Here is a 19,005-nt window from a genome sequence, read left to right as displayed (position 1 = left end):
TGGCTTAATTTGGATCAGATTGTTAAGCACAATACATATTATTGCTGCGAGTTATCTATTTTATTATAGAGGAGATGCACTGTGCTTATTATAGAGGAGATGCACTGTGCCGTGTAAGGGACATGTAGTTTTAACTTCAAAGTTCCGTGTTTAATGCTCAACATGTTAACATTTTCTCCTTAAAAATGTTTGGAGGGACTCTCTCCCTTGAAATCTCGTAATTTCATTATAGAGATGAATCAGATCACTAAAATGAACTTAACGGATAATTTAAAGCAATTGATCTAAGAATACTTTTATAAATGTAGCAGAGCAAATGATCTGTTTTCAACAATTCGTTGTATCTGAAAATTTTGGTTGTCTAGTAGATTATATTTGGTAACCAGAAAGTTAGCTTATCTTTGCATCGATCATTGACTCGTAGTTGGCAGCAACATGCAACGCTTGCAACAATGCAATGCTTACAACTAGAACTACCATGCGACCTCTAGCTCGCTCGATAGTGGGTGGCAGATCACTAGATCAGGCCGGCCATGAGCAGCAGCGTGGCGTCGCCGTCCACCTCGCCGCCGACGACGCCGCCGTCGCCGCTGCCGGTCAGCGTCGGCCCGGGGAACCGGAGGTACGCGTTCACGCCGTCGCCGTCGCCGTCGCCGCCGTGCCCGTCCTCGCCGGCGGCGCCGAAGCTGACGCCGCCGCCGCACTCCTCCTCCGCGTTCTCCGTCCACGCGCGGCGGCTCGCGCGACCGGCGAGGCCGAGGCGGTTTGATCTCGGAGCATGCTGGTAATTAATTAGCAGAGTATTATAGAGCACTAATCACTCGTTAACTCTCGTCAGGTGAGAGTGATTTAAGTGTTTGTGAGTATGAAATTTGCAGCTTGGAGTGGATTCTGATGCTGCTGTGCTGCTGCTGTTCGTCGAAGATGCGACACTGACGGAGGATCGAGATGGGTCTAATATATTTTACGTGAAATCTTTCTGCGCGTTCGTCAAAAAAAAAGAGATGGGACAATCGTATATGGCGTGTGAAGTTTATTGCCCTGATTGACGAATTATCAGTGAATTAATTGTTCAGTGATGATTTGAGTCGGTGAAACAGTAGTGTAGAATAAGCTGGAGATATATATCAGGGGGAACGGGACAGTTTGGTTAGCATCGTGTCTGAGAAAATTACGTGCATAAGTTATTTCTCACATAATAATACGTGTGGGTAAGAACATCCAGAAGCTATATACTCCAGATGGTTGTCGAGCTTTACCACATCTGTGACAAACGAAGTTTGACCACCTAAGACCAATTTTTAGTTCATGCCATACCGTGATGTGCTGCAAGTTCGTAGCAACAGACATGCCTATTAGTTATAGTCTTACAGAGTTTGGTTGGAAAGCTTAAAATTATGAGAAACAGTTTATTGATAGTCAGCTTCTAATAATATGAAAATATTAGGATTTCTAACTTTTGATCTTTAGTTCATTTGTTGGATTATATAACTACAACTTCTCAGAATATAAATGAAAGGTTGAACTGTTTAAGAGAGTTTCTTATTCTGAAAGAAGCTGTAGCTGCCAGATACTTACTCAAGCAAACCCTCTAGAGTCATTTTCTTTATTGCATCTTACTACAAGTATGATGGCACGTCAAGTTTTACAAAAGTTCTTTTTTAAAAAAAATATATGTAGATGATGGTCTTTTATGAATCTATTTTTCTAATTGAAATTCAACGCGAAGAAGGATTCTCTATTGAAGGTGTTCCATCCACCCTTCATTTAATATAGACCTAAACGCTATTAGGTAACCATATATCCTTTAAAAACCGCTTGAATGCCATCAAAAACCAATAAACCACCGCTAAATCAAACACACCAATACACTTCCAATATAAAATCTTACGAGGCTAGAGATTTACGTTTCATCCCAACCTCTTCGGAAACATTATAAGATGATACATGATACATGTCTACAAATATAAATACTAGAGTTAGCATGTGCGTCTTTCGTATAATTTTTGTTTAGAAAAGAATCACCATTAAACTAAAACCACATCACCAGTTCACTACAACCACCAATTCACCACAACCTGCCAAATATCATGTGTACATGCTGGCACGTCAATTATGCAAGGAGACCCCTGAGACTTGCCGAAATTTTTCATTCGAGTCCTCGTGATCCATCCTCCCCGACAGATCGATCCAATTCGCATCATCGCATCACACACCTCCTCCTCCTCCTCCTCCCCCCGCGCCGCCGTCATCCGCGGCCTTACCGGCGACCGACGCGGCCGCCGCGTCGCCCTCCCGCCGCCGCCGCCGCCGCCTCCGACGACGGGTTTCCAAACGGATCCGGTGGAATTCCATCCCTCTCGAGCTTAGCGAGGGGGGAGAGAGAAGAGGAAGAAAGTGAGGGGAAAAAAGCTTCACAAGAATACGCGCACCACGCATGGGGATCCGAGTCGGGAGGTAGACGGAGGGGCGAGATCCGGCGAGGCGGAGAGCGGGAGGGGATTGTCGCGTGGTTTTTGGTTGCTCCCCCCTACCGCCAGCTCCGGCGATCCCGACCACCCACCGGCGACGATGAGCGGCGGCGGCGGAGGAGGCGGAGGCGGAGGAGGAGGAAGCCCCAACAACACGGAATGGCGCTTCAACCAGACGCTCCGCAACGTGCAAGGGTGAGCCCCTTCTCTCGTCCCCTCTGAGCTCCCATCACGATCCGATTCCTTTGAAATGGTATGCATGCTGGTCTGCTTGGTGCGAAGCTGCGTGAAAGTCAGAGCTTCCGTGTAGATTCGGGTGGATCCTGGTGCATTCTAGAGCGGTGGATCTGGGAATTTTCAGAGTATTGCGAGTTACATGGCTGTCTAGTGTTAGAGAATGTTTCTTGGTTAGGTGAACTTATTCTGAATAAATCCAATATCTTTTTGCTAGAAATACTTATTTTTTTTGTCTAAACGGTATTCCACATAGTATGATTATAGATTATAATCGTACTCTGTGGAACATTACAATGGAGCTTTATTGTATCCCCTTTTTCCCCTTATATGTTTTGTCAGAATGCTCAAAGGGCGGAGCTTTCCTGGGAAGGTCTTGCTGACCCGAAGATCAGAACCTCTTTCACCTCCTGAATACTCCCCGCGCTATGAGAATGATCGTGATGAATACGAACAGAATGAAGGCTCACAAGAAGTAATGTGGCATTGGTTGGCATCGCTTTCAGCTTGTAAACAAGTTAGTTTGTAATTGATGAACTTCATTTTATACAGGGAAAAGGGCAAGCATCTGGAAACACAGCTGATAGTATGAGTGCAAAGAAATCAAATCCTCCATCAACAAGTAGCACCAATTCATTACCAGATGCCCAAGGATTAGTTTCTGGGGCTAGAGCTACAGATTCTGCACGAATTGCTAAATTCACGAACGAACTATCTAGGCCAGCTGTTATATTAGGTATGCCTATTTTCTGTACAGGGTTGATTAAATCATCTGTTGGGTGTACAATAATTTTGGTTTAGCAATCAATGTTTCGATTATTTTCTTGTCATTTTCTTTTTCATCATTGTCACTGCCAAGATGGATGGAAAAGGGTATAAACTTTATGTAGGGTGACAATCTTGTGTCTTGTGAGTTGTTGCCCCTGTATTTTGTTGCAGCTTGTTCATTCTGAAAAATATTTGCAGTTTCTCTGATTCTTCTAGGTTCCATTAGCTTGTCCAGAATTCAGTTGAAACCCACTGTTTGTTCTTAATTTTTTAGACAAGTTGCGGGAACTGTCTTGGAGTGGTGTTCCACCTTATATGCGACCTAATATATGGAGACTTCTTCTGGTGAGCTTATTTCAAGACATGTTTCAATCCTTTTAATAGGTGTTCCTGTTTCGAATTTAATGTCAGCTGGCTACAGGGATATGCACCACCTAATGCAGATAGAAGAGAAGGTGTTCTGACGAGGAAAAGACTTGAGTACGTTGAATGTGTTTCTCAATACTATGATATTCCTGATACTGAACGCTCTGATGAAGAGATTAATATGCTTCGACAGGTTTCCCCTGACTTTTTCGACTTTGAATTTGCCTTTTTAGGTTCCCCAATAGTTCATGTAATCAATTATATAAACTCATGGTTTCACTTGTAGATTGCTGTTGATTGCCCAAGAACTGTGCCAGATGTTACCTTTTTCCAGCACCCTCAAATTCAGAAATCTCTGGAGCGCATTTTGTATACATGGTGAGTCACCGCCCTTTGCTGGTTCATTTTGATTTGTCAGAATCCTTGTTTAACACACAATCTAGCTAAGAAAACATGACATTTTTCCATGATGCACAATTCCTGCTTGTGCTACTCCCCTTGTGGTTCCCTATGCAGAACATACACGTTTGTGAACCTCTCATAGTTAACCTGGCACTGTTTCATCATTCTAGAGGGAAAATGTGATAAATGGGTGGAGTTTGCATGATACATGACTTGTCATCTCTGATGACTAGTTCAAATTTCCCAAGTTGGTCTAATAAGGTGTTTAGGTTATGTTTGATATACATTGTGTTGATATCAGTACAAGGTGCCTGTTCTTTTGGCAGTTATGCTTGTTCCATCAGTTCCACATTAGTGTTCTCTTCCAAGTTCCAACAAGGATCAATTATGTTGGCATCAACACAATGCCGCCACCACTACCTACAATTGTTTGTTTCTTTTCTGTATTATTCCGTGATACAGTGACTCACCATTTCCAGGGCCATCCGTCATCCAGCAAGTGGTTATGTTCAAGGAATAAACGACCTTCTTACACCATTCTTGGTCGTATTCTTATCAGAGCATCTAGAGGGCAACATGGACACCTGGTCCATGGAAAAGCTTTCTCCACAGGATGTTTCTAATATTGAAGCGGACTGTTATTGGTGTCTTTCAAAGTTTCTCGATGGTATGCAAGACCATTACACCTTTGCTCAACCAGGAATTCAGCGCCTTGTTTTCAGGTTGAAAGAACTTGTTCATCGTATAGATGGTAATGTTCCTCCAATTCAAATATTTATGAACCTGTTCTATTGCTAGAATTATATCTACTGAAAGAAAGGGAACTTAAGGATTTAGAGGACTATTACAAGGGGATGGATAATAATAGGCGTATAGAACAGTTCAATGTGCTCTACATTATAATTAGATCTGTGCATTATGAACTGCACTGTTCACTGTCACTAAGCTTGTCTTTCTTGAGATCTGTTGTAGTACAGAATAGTTATGTGTTGTTTGTAGAAGAAAAAAAGAACAGTTTTGCCTAGTACATTAAAATTCCAATGTTTAACCATCTGGCATCTTCTGGTTATACAGAACCTGTGTCAAAGCACATGGAGGAACAAGGATTGGACTTTCTTCAGTTTGCGTTTCGTTGGTTCAATTGTCTTATGATTCGTGAGGTCAGCGTTGTAAAGGCCTGTTGCTTAGATGTGATCTATATATTGTTGCTAATATGTCTCATATCCTTGTAGATTCCTTTTCATCTTGTAACACGCTTGTGGGATACCTACCTTGCTGAAGGCGATTATCTACCGGATTTTCTTGTATATATATCAGCTAGCTTTTTGTTAACGGTAAGTTGAAGTACCCCTTGACTGTTCATAATTATTTTTTTCAACTTCAGTGTATGCAAGTGTTGCATGCCTGGTGCAGGCAAATGCAGTTTTCACAATGTTTCTGGTGTAAATACTAATGTCCAAGTCCATTGTAATTAAGTTCTCTCTTTATTTCTACCTCAGTGGTCAGACAAGCTGAAGAAACTTGATTTTCAAGAGATGGTCATGTTCCTTCAGCACCTTCCGACGAGGAACTGGGCTCACCATGAGCTTGAGATGGTGCTCTCCAGGGCTTACATGTGGCACACAATGTTCAAAAGCTCGCCAAGTCACCTCGCCAGCTAGGATACCCGATAATCATATCTGTAATCTATGACCTGATTTTGATGTACTCTAGACTTGTCCCCTTTGGGGAAGGAACCATGAGGAGACTTCTTTTGTTTTCAGTGCATACTATCAATTGTAACACTACCCCCAATCTGTATATTTTACTTACAGATTATTATCAATGATGATGAATAGATGGCATTCAATTTGTGTATTAATTCTTTGCATTTTCAGATGACTAATCTGAGCAATTCAATTACACGCATAAATGTATAATACTGAATAAAGGTTTCACCTTATTCGACTTACAGGAGTAATTAATTTTTGTTCTCATCGCAATTCACAATTGAGTAGAAAGATAGAATTTCATACGGCCTCATCTTTTCGCTTATGCTTATGCTTATCAGCTAAAATTTGAAGTTTCAACCTTAAATTTAGAGTTGATTTTGGGGGTTTTTTCATCAAAGTTTATTTTTCAGCCTTTGTTTTTATATCGCTAAGAACACGTATAAAAAGTTTTATTCGTAAAATATTTTTTGTTTGCAAATATGCTGATGGGGCGTATAGTCTCGATGAATTTGTGTTCTTAAATCTAGCATGCCGGATCAACTAATCTGGATGTTTTTTGTCATTCGGATTTACAAAGAAAACTATACTAACACAGTTCAGATTGCTTCCAGGAAACACCATGAATGAATCAATGAAGTTATGTTATTGGACTCCCTATTAAGCTAGATGAGACCCTAAACCAAGAATGGAGCTCACCGAATCTGTCTTTCCAATTCAACTTTACAAAAAGAGTAAAAAAGTTGCCTGCCATAGTTTGTGTAAAAGAACAACTTTACATAGAGAAAAATGATTCTAATTCAGGTTTACACAGAGGAATTCGTTGTGTTAACATTGTTCATGACTTAATGGTGGTTCCAGGAAGGCAATGAAGGTTGCATTTCTGAAGATGCCAGGTCTGAAATTGGACTGACTAGATAAGGTGAGTAAATCTATGGATGAATGGAATATGCTACATTAACGAATCTAACTCCCCTTTCCTTCAAGTTTACACACAGAAATTCGTTACCTATATATTATTATAGAGTAATATATTATAATTCACGTTTCCAGGAAGGCATGCAGTTGTGTGCCACGGAATCATTTCCACAAGAATCTCATCTTGTCGTAGCCGTCCTAATCTCATCTTGGACTTGAACACCCGAATCATTTTCACTTGAAGTTCTTTTTACCTGATATTCTGCGAGCACTAACTAACAGAAGCATGTCTAATGTAGTTCATTAATTAGGCAATCGATGGTTGTTGGTGTGGAAAAGATTGGATGACGGTACTTGATTTTAGGTTATCAATGGTGCCTACTACAATTTGACCATACAGTCCAGATTCTGACTGATATTATGTTCTAAGTAATATTAGACGCAACTAAACTAATGTTAATGCTTCAGCATTAGATCATGAAACATGTGTAAAGCAACTGTCCTTTTTACGAGATCTCTGACCATCCGAGGAATTTTCAGTGCCTCTGTTCTTCAGGCTTTGACAGGTTACTGACAAAAAAAAACGGCCTGATGACCAGATATCAAGCCAAAGTCTGCAAATAAAACATCGACAGTTCTTTTTTAGACAACTAATCTTAACAATTCGTCTTTCAGAACAAAAACCAATCTTGAACAATCCCATTGCATGCATAAATGCACAATCATATTTGATCATATTCCCAATCTGACAAAGGGAGCAATTTTGTTGATCATATCAAGCTAGGGTGACGAGACAACCATGTATTAGCGAATCTGATTGCCATTTTTCTTTCCTGCAGGTTTACACAGAGAGATTCTAAATGTACATGATATAGTTCATGCTGCTTCCAGGAACGCAACAAGGCCGCATTCTGAAGCTTCAAGTCCGACCTCGCAGTCTATCCCAGTCTCACACCATGTGCCACCGTTTATGCCACAGAATCATTTCCACGGCAAGAATACGGACTTTACTGTCTTCTCGAACCATCCCAATCTCATCTTGGACCTGAACATTCAGATCGTCTGTTCGATCTTTCTTTTCCCTCTGCTGTATTAGAGCCAGCATTAAATCTGACAAGCTGCAAAGAGAAAATAATTAACTCAAGGGTGCAAATGCGTAGGTGATAGATGGAGCAGCTTGTTGATGGCAACATTGGATGGTAAAATACTGCTGCAACTTTACAATTTGGTTTCGTCCGTGGTGCCAACCACAACCGTACAGTCAAGATTCTGACTGAGAATATATTCTTTCTCAAGTACTATCAGATTAGCAACTAAACTAATGCTTCCATTTCAGTGTTAGATCATGACAACATGTGAAAAGCGAGTGAGTACCTTTCTGACGAAAAATGCTCGTTGTTTCTTTCATTTCCGATCTCTCTGACCATCCGTGGAACTTTCGGTACGTAGTAGCTCCGTTCTTCAGGTTTTGCCGCCTGTCGGTTGCTGATAATAAATGACTCAATTCTTGGATCCTGGACGCTTTACAATCAGGACAAGGTCGATCAGAAGGAAAGAATCACAAATCTGCAAACAAAAAAAGAAACAATTAAACACACCAATTAGAAACGAATGGCATGGGAATCAGATTCCATTTCATCATTTCTCCTTGCCCATTTCTGCATAGAAAGTATAGTCGTCAAATGAACACGCTGAAAAATTTCAAACAAATTTCTGGAAACCTCTACCATCGTCTCCTGAACTATAATACAGTATTCATGTCAAAATCGAACACGCATACATATAGTACTACGTATGTATGTCCAAGTCGACGGCAACCATTTGGAGCTTGGAAATGGCGTCTGCCTGCAAGTCATAGCTACCAACATCTGAATATATCTATCTGATCTTGACTTGCACACCAAGCTCGATCTGCATTGTTTTTTTCCATGGTCAACACACGTAGGCAGAGGACGGCATATTTGAGTTTGACAGAAACAGCTAAACCAGCAGTACTCACTCCGTACCGTGAAAAACAAATTTAGTACGAAATGTGACATATTCTAGTACTACGAATCTCAAGATTCATTCATAGTACTAGTACCCGTCAGCTGTCATATCCCGTTATGGTTTTTTATTTCACAAATTTAGTACGAAATGTGATACATTCTAGTACTACGAATCTCAAGATTCATTTGTAGTACTAGTACCTGTCACATCCCGTTATGGTTTTTTATGGGTCGGAGGGAGTATGCGTCTCGCATGACACAATTCTGAATTTGTGATCGGATGATTCAGATTCCGACCAACAAACCTGCCTCGTCAGCATGCGCGTCAAGCTCCACCCATGGCCAGCCACCGCCCACCGACCTCAAAACCCTATAAAAATGCACCACCAGCCGAGGCGTCGAAATCAGCAGCAGCATCACACACACAATTCAAGCAGAAGCAAACACAATTCAGGCAAAGCAAACACGCACACCACACGTACTCGCTCACGCTCAGCTAGCAGACGGGCTGCCGGCGATGGCGGGTTCCAAGTCGGTGCGAGTGATCCTTCTCGCGGTGGTCCTGGCCGTGTTCGCCGTTCTCCTCGCCGGCGCGGCGGCGGCGAGGCCGGCGCCAGCAGCGGAGAGGAGCGGCGGGGAGGCGGCGGCGGCGGCGTACGTGGCGGTGAACCCGGCGGCGGCGGTGGTGGAGAAGGCGAGGGAGACGGTGGAGATGCTCATGGCGAGGCTGCCAGCTGGGCCCAGTCCAAAGGGCCCCGGCCACTAGCCCATTAGCTTAGCTTGGCCAGTGAGAAGCATCGACCTGAATATCTGATTAGGGCCCAGCCCAAAGGGCCCCGGCCACTAGCCCATTAGCTTAGCTTGGCCAGTGAGAAGCATCGACCTGAATATCTGATTATTTGTTTGTTGATTGATTCAGAATGACCACGTATTATACACACGGATGAATTGATGAGCGTATATATAGTTATTAAAATTAACCCTTAAAAATATGTATAGAGAGAGAGAGAGAGAATTGATGAATTAATGTATAGGTTGATATGATGCTAAGTGTATATATAGTTATTAAAATTGTTGTATTTTTAGTGTAGAGTAGTAAACATACTCTACACCCAGCAATTTTACTACACAAATTTAAGGGATTTTTTATATGATCTACTGTATGTTGCTCTGATTAAACAGCTTTAAAATGAGGAAAAAAATAAACAAAATTGCCGTAGCTACAACAGAGCCTGGACTCGCATGAACCGGCAAAAATGGCCTTTCTGTGGCTGCAATTATACAGTAATAATAATTAAGTCAATAACAATAACCTTTTCACTAATCCAGTAATCCACGTTATTCGCAGAACTTGTGGAAACTGCAGGAATGTACAACAAACACAAGCACCTGAACAAGATTAACCATGTCTTCATCTCATATATGAATAGAGGTTTCTGTTTGAAATTGGTTGCAGCAACAAGTTTGTTGGCGAGAAAATAATAAGCGCACCAACTTGATCATCTCCCTCTTGTTCCACTGCCAAAATCTTGGTTAGTTGATCACGAATGGAAGCAGAAAACAACTAAACATCTATCAGCATTCTATCCGAACCGCGCCGCTTTGTGTTGAGATGAACTTGGGCTTCCTGATAACCTGCTCCAAGCACTGGACGATGTCCCCAACCTGGAAATCGTTACAGTCCTGAATCACCAATCCACAGTCGTTACCCTTGTCGACCGTCTCTGCGTCCTGCTTCTCCCGCTTCAGAGATGCGCATGGACCCTCAAAGACGACATCTCCACTCCTCAAAAGCCTCATCGTCCCGGTTTTGCTTAAGTGCCCGTCAGTTATTCGGCAGCCGGCAATCTTTATGTCAGGCCCTTTTGACTTGCTACGCCCTTTCAGCTCGAATATGTTCAGAACCTCGGCTTCCCCTGAAACCTGGGTCTCAGGGGTGCCCGGTGCCTTCTCGACAATCTCCCGTCCCATTTCTTCAAGGAGATGATAGATCACCTTGTGCAGCAAAATCTAAAGAGCAGACATTAAAGTCAGCTAACTAAATCAAAGAAGGTAGATTAAGAACCAAACATAAGTACTATATCATTGAATTTTAATCTACAGATCTCATGGAAGATGGATCAACCAAGAATTATCAATGCATGGATCAGTAAATCGGTACATTAAGAACCAAACATAATTACCATATTATTGAATTTTAATCTACAGATTTCATGGAAAAGTTCAACCCAGCCAATTCAATCGATTACCATGGCCTCAATTATGCACACACACAAATTATTTAAAGATTGTCTTCCTATACAATATGGAGGAACAGTAGAGACCATGGAATCAGAACCACTACGGACAGTAGCAGCCTATGTTACCAGAAAGGCGACACAGGCCAAGAAAAGATGATATGGAAGATCACCAATGGTCACATTTCAAGGAACAGAACAACATCCCTTCCAAATATGCATTCAGCAGAAAACCAGACATAGAGTAGTAATAAACAAGGTACCTTTATGTTGGCTTGTGTTGCTGCTAGAGTGATAGCACTTGGAGGAGTACGGATGTTGAAACCGACTATATATGCCCGGCATGCTTGTGCCAGATCAATGTCATGTTGGCTTATTGGGCCAACACCAACATGAACAATATTCACAAACACCTACAAGGAGATGATATAGGCATGAGGACAAACTTAACAGAAAAAACTGTACTACATGATAAATCAAATACTACATATTATCCTTGGTCACTAATATCACAACCTGTGATCATATTTGTGAGGCTAACTACTAAGTAAAAACTAAAGGCATCAAACTGCATGACATAGATACCTGTGGACTATTAAGGCTTCTTAAGGCATCTGTAACTGCTTGAACACTGCCTTGTACATCAGCTTTCACAATGATGGGCATCTCAACTCTTTCAGGAGTCTCTTCACCAATTTCCGCCTCCTCTGTCATGTCTTCATCAATCTTTCGAAGCCTGTCTTTTTCCTGTTTTTTCTTCCGTCCTTGACTAAGCATTCTTGCCCTTTCTTCCGAGTCAACAACCACAACATCATCCCCAGCCATTGGAAGGCCCCTTAACCCCTCAATCTCAACAGGCATTGCAGGTTTTGCAGACTCTGTTATTTTCCCAGCAGTATCTCTAAGAGACCGAATTCTTCCCCACTCTGCTCCCACAACAATGTGCTGCCCGCTGACTAATGTGCCAGCCTTGACTATAGCTGTTGCCAATGGCCCCCTGCCTCTGTCTACTCTTGCCTCCACCACAAAAGCTTGGGCAGGTCCATCAATTCTAGCTTTCAGGTCCATTATCTCAGCCTGAAGGAGCAAAGCCTCTTCCAATTTGTCCAAACCAAGTTTTGTTACTGCAGAAATTTCTACAACCTGTACATCACCACCCATATCCTCCAAAAGCAATCCTTCTGAACCCAGCTGAATTCTGACCCTCTCAGGATCGGCTCCAGATTTATCACATTTGTTTACAGCAACTACAATGGGAACATTGGCTGCTTTTGCATGTGACATAGCTTCAAGTGTTTGAGGCATCACCCCATCATCAGCTGCAACTACAAGCACTACAATATCTGTGACAGCAGCACCTCTAGCCCGCATTGCACTAAAGGCAGCATGCCCTGGTGTATCAAGAAATGTGATAGAGGCTCCTGATGGCATCTCAACAACAAAGGCACCTATATGTTGAGTAATCCCACCAGCTTCCTTAGCCGCAACAGATGTTTGACGCAGGGAATCTAGAAGTGACGTTTTACCATGGTCAACATGGCCCATGATTGTTACCACAGCAGGACGTGGTTCAAGTGTGCCTTCACCAGTGTGCATTCTTCTGATATTAACACCAAGTTCCTGTTGAATAACCATGGAACAAATGGATTCATATTAAAATAAACAAAATATATAAAGCATTAAGACGCATGGTTACTCTAATAAAATCTTGTCAAACTAGTAAATTCTGTTAACATCAGATACTCAGATAGCTAGATTAAAAGAACATCAGGATACATAGAGATATTAAAGAAACATAATTAATACATACCATAGCAACTAACTCAGCAAGATCAATGCTGATAGCGTCGAACTCTGATTCAACCTTTTCACCAAGATCTGTGAGTATGTCTTGAAGTGCACCAATTGATGCACCAGTCCGTTTGGAGAGATCAAGCAATGTCATCCCATCAAAAATGTCAACTGTTTTATCTGGTGATGATTTGATAGCTATCTTTTGTTTTGGTGCAACATATGGCGCTTCTACAGGAGGTTGAGTTCTAGTTTCTCTTTTCACTCGCTTCTCCTTTTTAGGTGCTTTTAACCCTGCAACTTCTTCACGCTTCCTACTCCATGCTAACATGTATACACCTGCATGAAAATTCCTATAAAGAAGACGGTATTGTCACCTAATCTATAAGTGAAGCCTAAAATCCACAGGAAATAATAACAGTAGCAACATCTTACTAAAACAGATGCAAAACATATAATATATGGTGAAAAATTGTACAACATGAATAATTGTAGAAGACGGAATGAGTATATTTTTAAAAATACTGGAAATTATAAATGATACAAAGGTCAGTATCCCCAGAGAAAACAATATTAAGATTCACGATGGATCTAGTCCTCATTCAAATATATAGGATGGATGCTCAAGTAGGTTTACCATATTCATATAATGCGTGAATGCAACTGGAATACTTAAGGCATCAAATAGTGGGACCAAATAGATAATCATACCTGATAGTGCAGTGTTTATAAGCCGTACAATTAGCAGCACCTTTTACAATGGGTGTATGAGTATCGCTAAGAACGAAGTCTGCACTCAGGAAATATAACAGGTGTAACACCATTAACAACCTACTAGGGATCCAATGTATCGAACTAAATTTAACAATTAATGCGTAGAAGTTGATCTTCTGTGCTTAAAGCAATGTGAATTTCCCAGTGTAACTTAGGAAGCACAGTACTATTAACCATACAACATCATGCATAGAGCACTATCATCTTTAACATTCAGCAGGAAACCAACTACAGACTAAAAAAAATGTAACCCAGTTAATACCAAGATGAAATCTTGAGCTTGCAACTAACGCAGCAATTAGCCTTCCTAAAGTTAAAATGTGATCAATATATGCCAATAACAATCTCACCAGCCAGCTTTCCAAACGTCCCACTGGAAAAATTCTTCGCTCCCCCATGATCCACACGGGAGGCCAAATTCACAAGGCCCGTGTGAAAATCCTGCAAATTATGCAAAGCCCTTCAACTGTCAGTTCCGCAATGCAAAAGCCTCGAAAGGCATCGAGCTCCATGGGAGAGCATAAATGTTCGATTATAGCCTCGCAACCCACACGAACAGAAAATGCACGGGGACTCAGAGAGAGAGAGAGAGAGAGAGAGAGAGAGAGAGCATCACCTTCCGTCGCAGCATCCGCCACGCCATTCTCGGCGCTCCGCCGGCGGCGGCTCTTCCACCCTGCCCCCCACGGCGAGACTAAAGAGACGGGATAAGGGAGGAGGATGGGAAGGGATCCTGGGGACGTACGGCGATGGGAGAGGTTATCACCGGCGACGGCGGAGGAGGGCTAGGGTTGCTGGCGGCGGCGACGGCGGGGAGGAGCGGAGAAAGGTTTAGGGGGATGCAGAGGGTTCGGAGGAGATCAGTTGTTCGCGGTGGCCCCAGGGGCATTTTCGTCCGATCAGCTTGGAAGAATAAAGAAAATGGGAAGAAACTCTAGAAAATTAATACTCCCTCCGAAAAAAAAAAACTCGAGACGGAGGGAGTAATAAGTACTATCCCTCTCATATTAGTGATCGCTTTGACTTTTCGCTTGCAACGTTTGACCATTCATCTTATTTGAAAAATTAATGCAAATATAAAAAAGAATAAATCATACTTAAAGTAATTTTGATAATAAAAGAAGTCACGAACAAAATAAAAAATAATTCCATATTTTAGTTACAAAAAAAACTCAAAGCGACAAGTATTTTAGGACAAAGATAGTACTTAGTATATAAAAACTTCTGAAGTGACTTGAAATAGGAGAATTCATGACTTGAGGTATTATCATGTGAAAGGTGTATGAATTGAGAAAAAAAAAAGTCAAAATTAAGTGGCATATTTCGCATCGATTATGGATGTGGCAAATGATACACATTTGTGGCTATCGTGGTGAACTCGCCGTGGAGTTTACCTCACACAAAATAACCATGTACTCCCTCTATAAGGAAAAAGGCAACTCCTACGTATATGGAGTTAAAAGAGGACAGAAGACTAAAGACAATTTATTTATTGATACTTCTTCCATCCCAAAATAATTTAACCTAATACAAGATGTGCCATTTTGTGGTGCTATGAATCTGGATATGCGGAAATGCCTCATACCGTACCAGGTTAACTTATTTTTGGGACGGAGGGAGTAGAAAGGTAGTATTATAACAAGTATTGAGGGGGGAAATTTTTTTTACTAAGAATTGGTGGTACTAACTCCGTTTCATATTACTAGTCGTTTTGACTTTTTTTTATAAGTTAACTTCTTTAGGTTTGACCAAATTTATAGAAAAATATAGCAAATTTTTTAACACAAAACAAAAAATAAATCAAAATATATAACAAACCTAATTTGGTGTTGTAAGTGTTGCTATATTTTTTATAAAAAAAATTGACTTAAAAAAGTCAAAACGACTTATAATATCAAACGGAGGGAGTACCTAAGAAGATAGGAAATGACATATTTTGGAATAAAATTTAAACTTTAAGAGTTGGTTTATTTCAAAACTGTTGGGAGTAGTACTAGATTATTCATATCCATTACCATTATGTTAGATAAACAATTTCTGAAGTCTTCACTAGTAGAAAAGTTGATTAGCTAAGTATAGATTGTTCATTTGTTCCTACCACGAAAATAACAATGGAAATTATTCAGAATCTGTGTGCTAAAACTGCAGTATCGAAGATGTTAGATCTACCTATATTTCTCGAGGTGTTTGTGACAAGAAAAAGATTGATTATCTAATTATAGATTGTTCATAAATGATAAGAGATGATTGTTTTGACGTCGCATGCATTATTAACACGAGAAACTAATATTTGTTCATACAGTACAGAAATCTTTGTTTACAACTGCTCGAACCAAGAAACTATCTCACTTCTGCCTGGAAGAAAGTTCCTCTTTATAATAATGGAAAACTTATAATCCCCCGGCCTCTACATGCAAAGGTGCACACGGCCATCTTAACGAGGACTGCAAGAAAATTTGCTAATCTAAAAACATGTTGTTTTTACAAGAATACAGATAGCCAGGCAACATAATTTCACTTTGTACTGACTAACAAGTGTTCGTATGCATCATTGTCTAGATAATAAGTTTATCTGTAGGTTGTGCTATTAATCATCAGCTGGAACTGGAAGCCCCTTTGGTTGCAGGGGTCATCTCTAATGGCTATCTAAATCCCGAGTCCTTAACTGCATTAACCTACTGTAAATGAAAAGTTGCATCAAAGCAAAACTCTTTTCCAGGTTCGAATGCTGCTTCAAGCTCCTCATAGGTCTGTAGAACCTTCAGATTTTTTGATGCATCGAGGTCCTCCTGTAGTACAAAATAAAAGGAGGTAAACAAGTTTCTGTGCCATTTTTACTAAAGATTGAATGTCTGGAAAGGAATCCCTAACGAAAAAAAAGATACTCATCCATAATAAATTAATAATAATCTTATGAAATAGGAGTCAAATTTACCTTTTGGACATATTCGGCAATTGTGAGGCTGATGATATTCTTGATGGTTTCTTTCTTCACCTTTGATGGCCCAATTAAGTGCAGAGCAATCTCTTTTGGTATCTTCAGCAATCAGCACCACCAATGAATGTAATGTAAGTAAAAACAATATATGCATTTTTCCCGTAGAGTTCGAATGCATTTGCATACATGAAGTGGATGCAGTTCTTCGAATAGTCACATACTTTTTACAAGTCAGAATAAGAACTTACATCTCGAGTTTTCCCTGATCATCAGCAGCACCATGCGGATAAAGAATGCAATGGAAGGCAAACCAGACTTAGTTTCATATCACAAATTTCAGAAGTTGTGTAGGGAGTAGCAAAAAAACAAAGACACTAGAAAGGATTTAAATAAACAAAAAGGCAATATTCCTAAATATATTAATCTATTTTTTTGGAGATTAACAAAACAGTTCTGTTAATGCCTTAATGGTCCATCAAGACAATCTCAAGGAGCCAATCTGCTCAGACTTGAACTGCATATAGAAAAAAAATATAGTTCAAACTTTCTATTTCCTCACGCAAGCAATAAAATGTGAAATCAATATTCATCATGAAACTTCAGACACTGATGATTGTGAGGTTCTGGAAGAGAGACGACATAGGCTGATTCATGCATGAAGAAATCCCAGGTATGGAGGATGCAAGAGCAAAACACAGAAACATAACCAACCGCATGTTCGTCCAGTTCTATCTGAACTGAGATGGATACAAAATAAGGTTTGCCAAGATATAAGAGTAGACCTCCTTTCATTCGTCGAAAGCCAGGAAGTGGTTGTGCAGCAGCAACATTCTTTGAGAAAACTTTCTCAAAGATAGATTCTGTCATTGTATCAGCTACAGTTACTCGTAGCTGCATGTTGTAAGAAATGCTATGGACTGATCAACACTTTAAATTGAGATTATCGACTGATCAACACTTTAAGTTGAGATTTGTCCCAAAAAAACATTATTCTCTGTTGACATCTTTTACATTTTACCAATAATTAAGTGTTAACAAACCTTTATCAGTCCATCCTCTTCAGTTTGCACAGACACAAGAAAATCTTTGAAAGATACTAAAGACTCTGTGCTGGTTTCTGTACCTGATAGAGATACTCAAATATAAGGAAACAAACAAATATGTTCAGAACATATTTTGATAGAATAATAAGAGGATAAATGTGTACATTGTATCGGAGATACTGCCCCAAGAACACTGCAAGCTTTACGGGTGATTCTGCAATAGAAATTCTAAACGCATTCAACACTAGACACTATTTTCCCAATGCAACATACCATACAAGAAATGAATTGTAGACTGACATCCTTTTGTCTACTCCTAAGCCATACAAATCATGCTTAGCAAGAAACTGTTCATTTTTCGCGAACGCAAAAAAAAAAAAAAAAAAAAAAAACTGTTTATGAAAGTGATAAGCACCGGTATGAACACTGCTTGTTGAACATCACCGAACAAGCTGGAGATAGGCGATGCTGCAGTTGCATGTCACTGGCATATCTGTGATTGATCATCTGCGAACAAAAGGAACAAACAAGTTGCTCAGCTACTGAACACCATCCCGATAATGTTTTCTTAACTCATACTCTGTATATATGCCGTGTAATGCCACAGAAATAAAAGCATATTACCCCACAAATACCTTTCAACAATACTTACAGTAATCTTAGAATAATTTGCCAAAAGAAAAGGACGCATGAGAACAGGATATATAGTAAACATGGTACAACAACTCTACTAGCTTCCTGCAAACAATAGAGGGTTTTGGATGCACTTTGGTGCAGAAAGGGTACAGACTGAACAGTTAAACTGACTAACTGAGGCATTCAATCTACAAAATTATAGAGGACAAAATGCAATAAGGTACTAGCAGAAATGTATCTTGAAAAGGAAAATCGATGTTATTTTATTCAGGATAATAACAAACACTGAACCCAATTTTATCCACGGGTGCGAGCAAAAGAAATGCCCTGATATTTTCTGCAGAGAATGGCAAGAAACATCCAACAACAACAGCCAAATCATCGCAGAACTTCCAAGACAAAACCATATACTGAAACCGCACAAGTTTTCCTCATTTCTTCTCATGAAACAACCCAGAGGATGCCACAGAATCCGCCGTTTCTTCGGTGCGCACCGGCACCCAGAAGAGAAGAGAGAAAGGGAGCAGGTCACCTTGGGGTTCTTCGCGAGGAGGCCCATCGCCATCGCCATCGCCGCAGGCGCAATGGATAACTCCATGGCTGCTCGCGGTCAGAGTTCGCAGCAGCCGCAGCTGCTGCTGAGCTTGACTACGACTAGTACTCTTTCCAGATCGGACGGTCCATCTTGCTCTGACGTGGGATCGGACGGTCAGTATAGGAAGATGCCTCA

At 40.7% G+C, this 19,005-nt stretch overlaps 3 protein-coding genes and 2 long non-coding RNA genes across 7 annotated transcripts; 2 read left to right on the top strand and 3 right to left on the bottom strand.

The window, feature by feature from the left end:
• The first annotated feature begins 518 nt into the window (after positions 1-518).
• LOC136351901 (uncharacterized) lies at positions 519-1,231 on the top strand. Its single transcript, XR_010735179.1, has 2 exons — positions 519-784; positions 879-1,231. It is a non-coding gene; the product is annotated as an uncharacterized lncRNA (long non-coding RNA).
• A 910-nt stretch (positions 1,232-2,141) lies between these two features.
• Positions 2,142-6,102, top strand: LOC4347577 (GTPase-activating protein gyp1). The gene is made up of 10 exons (XM_015757200.2): positions 2,142-2,666; positions 3,048-3,180; positions 3,258-3,441; positions 3,748-3,818; positions 3,895-4,032; positions 4,126-4,217; positions 4,721-4,992; positions 5,316-5,401; positions 5,474-5,575; positions 5,741-6,102. Exons 1-10 carry the CDS (start codon positions 2,572-2,574, stop codon positions 5,900-5,902), a joined length of 1,335 nt encoding a protein of 444 aa, XP_015612686.1. The 5' UTR covers positions 2,142-2,571; the 3' UTR covers positions 5,903-6,102.
• A 1,381-nt stretch (positions 6,103-7,483) lies between these two features.
• Positions 7,484-9,598, bottom strand: LOC136351814 (uncharacterized). Its single transcript, XR_010735039.1, has 4 exons — positions 9,339-9,598; positions 9,162-9,226; positions 8,243-8,434; positions 7,484-7,986 (listed from the first exon to the last, which is right to left on the bottom strand). It is a non-coding gene; the product is annotated as an uncharacterized lncRNA (long non-coding RNA).
• A 501-nt stretch (positions 9,599-10,099) lies between these two features.
• LOC4347576 (uncharacterized) lies at positions 10,100-14,520 on the bottom strand. Of its 2 annotated transcripts, none has more exons than XM_015757028.3 (7): positions 14,275-14,520; positions 14,009-14,099; positions 13,596-13,674; positions 12,904-13,237; positions 11,679-12,713; positions 11,357-11,506; positions 10,100-10,866 (listed from the first exon to the last, which is right to left on the bottom strand). In XM_015757028.3, exons 1-7 carry the CDS (start codon positions 14,299-14,301, stop codon positions 10,432-10,434), a joined length of 2,151 nt encoding a protein of 716 aa, XP_015612514.1. In that variant the 5' UTR covers positions 14,302-14,520; the 3' UTR covers positions 10,100-10,431. The 2 variants fall into 2 exon arrangements, with proteins under 2 accessions (XP_015612514.1, XP_015612515.1); XM_015757029.3 differs by having other exon boundaries at positions 12,904-13,223.
• Positions 14,521-16,014: 1,494 nt separating this feature from the next.
• On the bottom strand, positions 16,015-18,899 carry LOC9270216 (uncharacterized). 2 transcript variants are annotated; one of them, XM_015757034.3, is made up of 8 exons: positions 18,808-18,899; positions 18,055-18,146; positions 17,804-17,853; positions 17,637-17,719; positions 17,379-17,487; positions 16,845-16,858; positions 16,594-16,695; positions 16,015-16,447 (listed from the first exon to the last, which is right to left on the bottom strand). In XM_015757034.3, exons 1-8 carry the CDS (start codon positions 18,871-18,873, stop codon positions 16,334-16,336), a joined length of 630 nt encoding a protein of 209 aa, XP_015612520.1. In that variant the 5' UTR covers positions 18,874-18,899; the 3' UTR covers positions 16,015-16,333. The 2 variants fall into 2 exon arrangements, with proteins under 2 accessions (XP_015612520.1, XP_066160279.1); XM_066304182.1 differs by lacking the exon at positions 16,845-16,858 and having other exon boundaries at positions 17,347-17,487.
• Between the last annotated feature and the right edge of the window lie 106 nt (positions 18,900-19,005).

This window comes from Oryza sativa, chromosome 9, assembly GCF_034140825.1.
Source record: "Oryza sativa Japonica Group chromosome 9, ASM3414082v1".
In the NCBI taxonomy this organism is placed as follows: Eukaryota; Viridiplantae; Streptophyta; class Magnoliopsida; order Poales; family Poaceae; genus Oryza; species Oryza sativa.
This window is presented reverse-complemented; position numbering and strand designations above follow the sequence as displayed.

Excerpts from the sequence above, each read along its gene's own strand:
- LOC4347577 (XM_015757200.2), top strand. The coding sequence starts at position 2,572 with ATGAGCGGCGGCGGCGGAGGAGGCGGAGGCGGAGGAGGAGGAAGCCCC. Across the intron at positions 4,218-4,720 it reads GAGCGCATTTTGTATACATG|GGCCATCCGTCATCCAGCAA; the intron begins GTGAGTCACCGC and ends CACCATTTCCAG. Across the intron at positions 5,402-5,473 it reads ATTGTCTTATGATTCGTGAG|ATTCCTTTTCATCTTGTAAC; the intron begins GTCAGCGTTGTA and ends ATATCCTTGTAG.
- LOC4347576 (XM_015757028.3), bottom strand. The coding sequence starts at position 14,301 with ATGGCGTGGCGGATGCTGCGACGGAAG. Across the intron at positions 14,100-14,274 it reads GGCGGATGCTGCGACGGAAG|GATTTTCACACGGGCCTTGT; the intron begins GTGATGCTCTCT and ends CATAATTTGCAG. Across the intron at positions 12,714-12,903 it reads TTGCTGAGTTAGTTGCTATG|GAACTTGGTGTTAATATCAG; the intron begins GTATGTATTAAT and ends GTTATTCAACAG.
- LOC9270216 (XM_066304182.1), bottom strand. The coding sequence starts at position 18,873 with ATGGAGTTATCCATTGCGCCTGCGGCGATGGCGATGGCGATGGGCCTC. Across the intron at positions 17,854-18,054 it reads AACAAGCAGTGTTCATACCG|AATCACCCGTAAAGCTTGCA; the intron begins GTGCTTATCACT and ends TTTCTATTGCAG. Across the intron at positions 16,448-16,593 it reads TTGCCGAATATGTCCAAAAG|GAGGACCTCGATGCATCAAA; the intron begins GTAAATTTGACT and ends TTTGTACTACAG.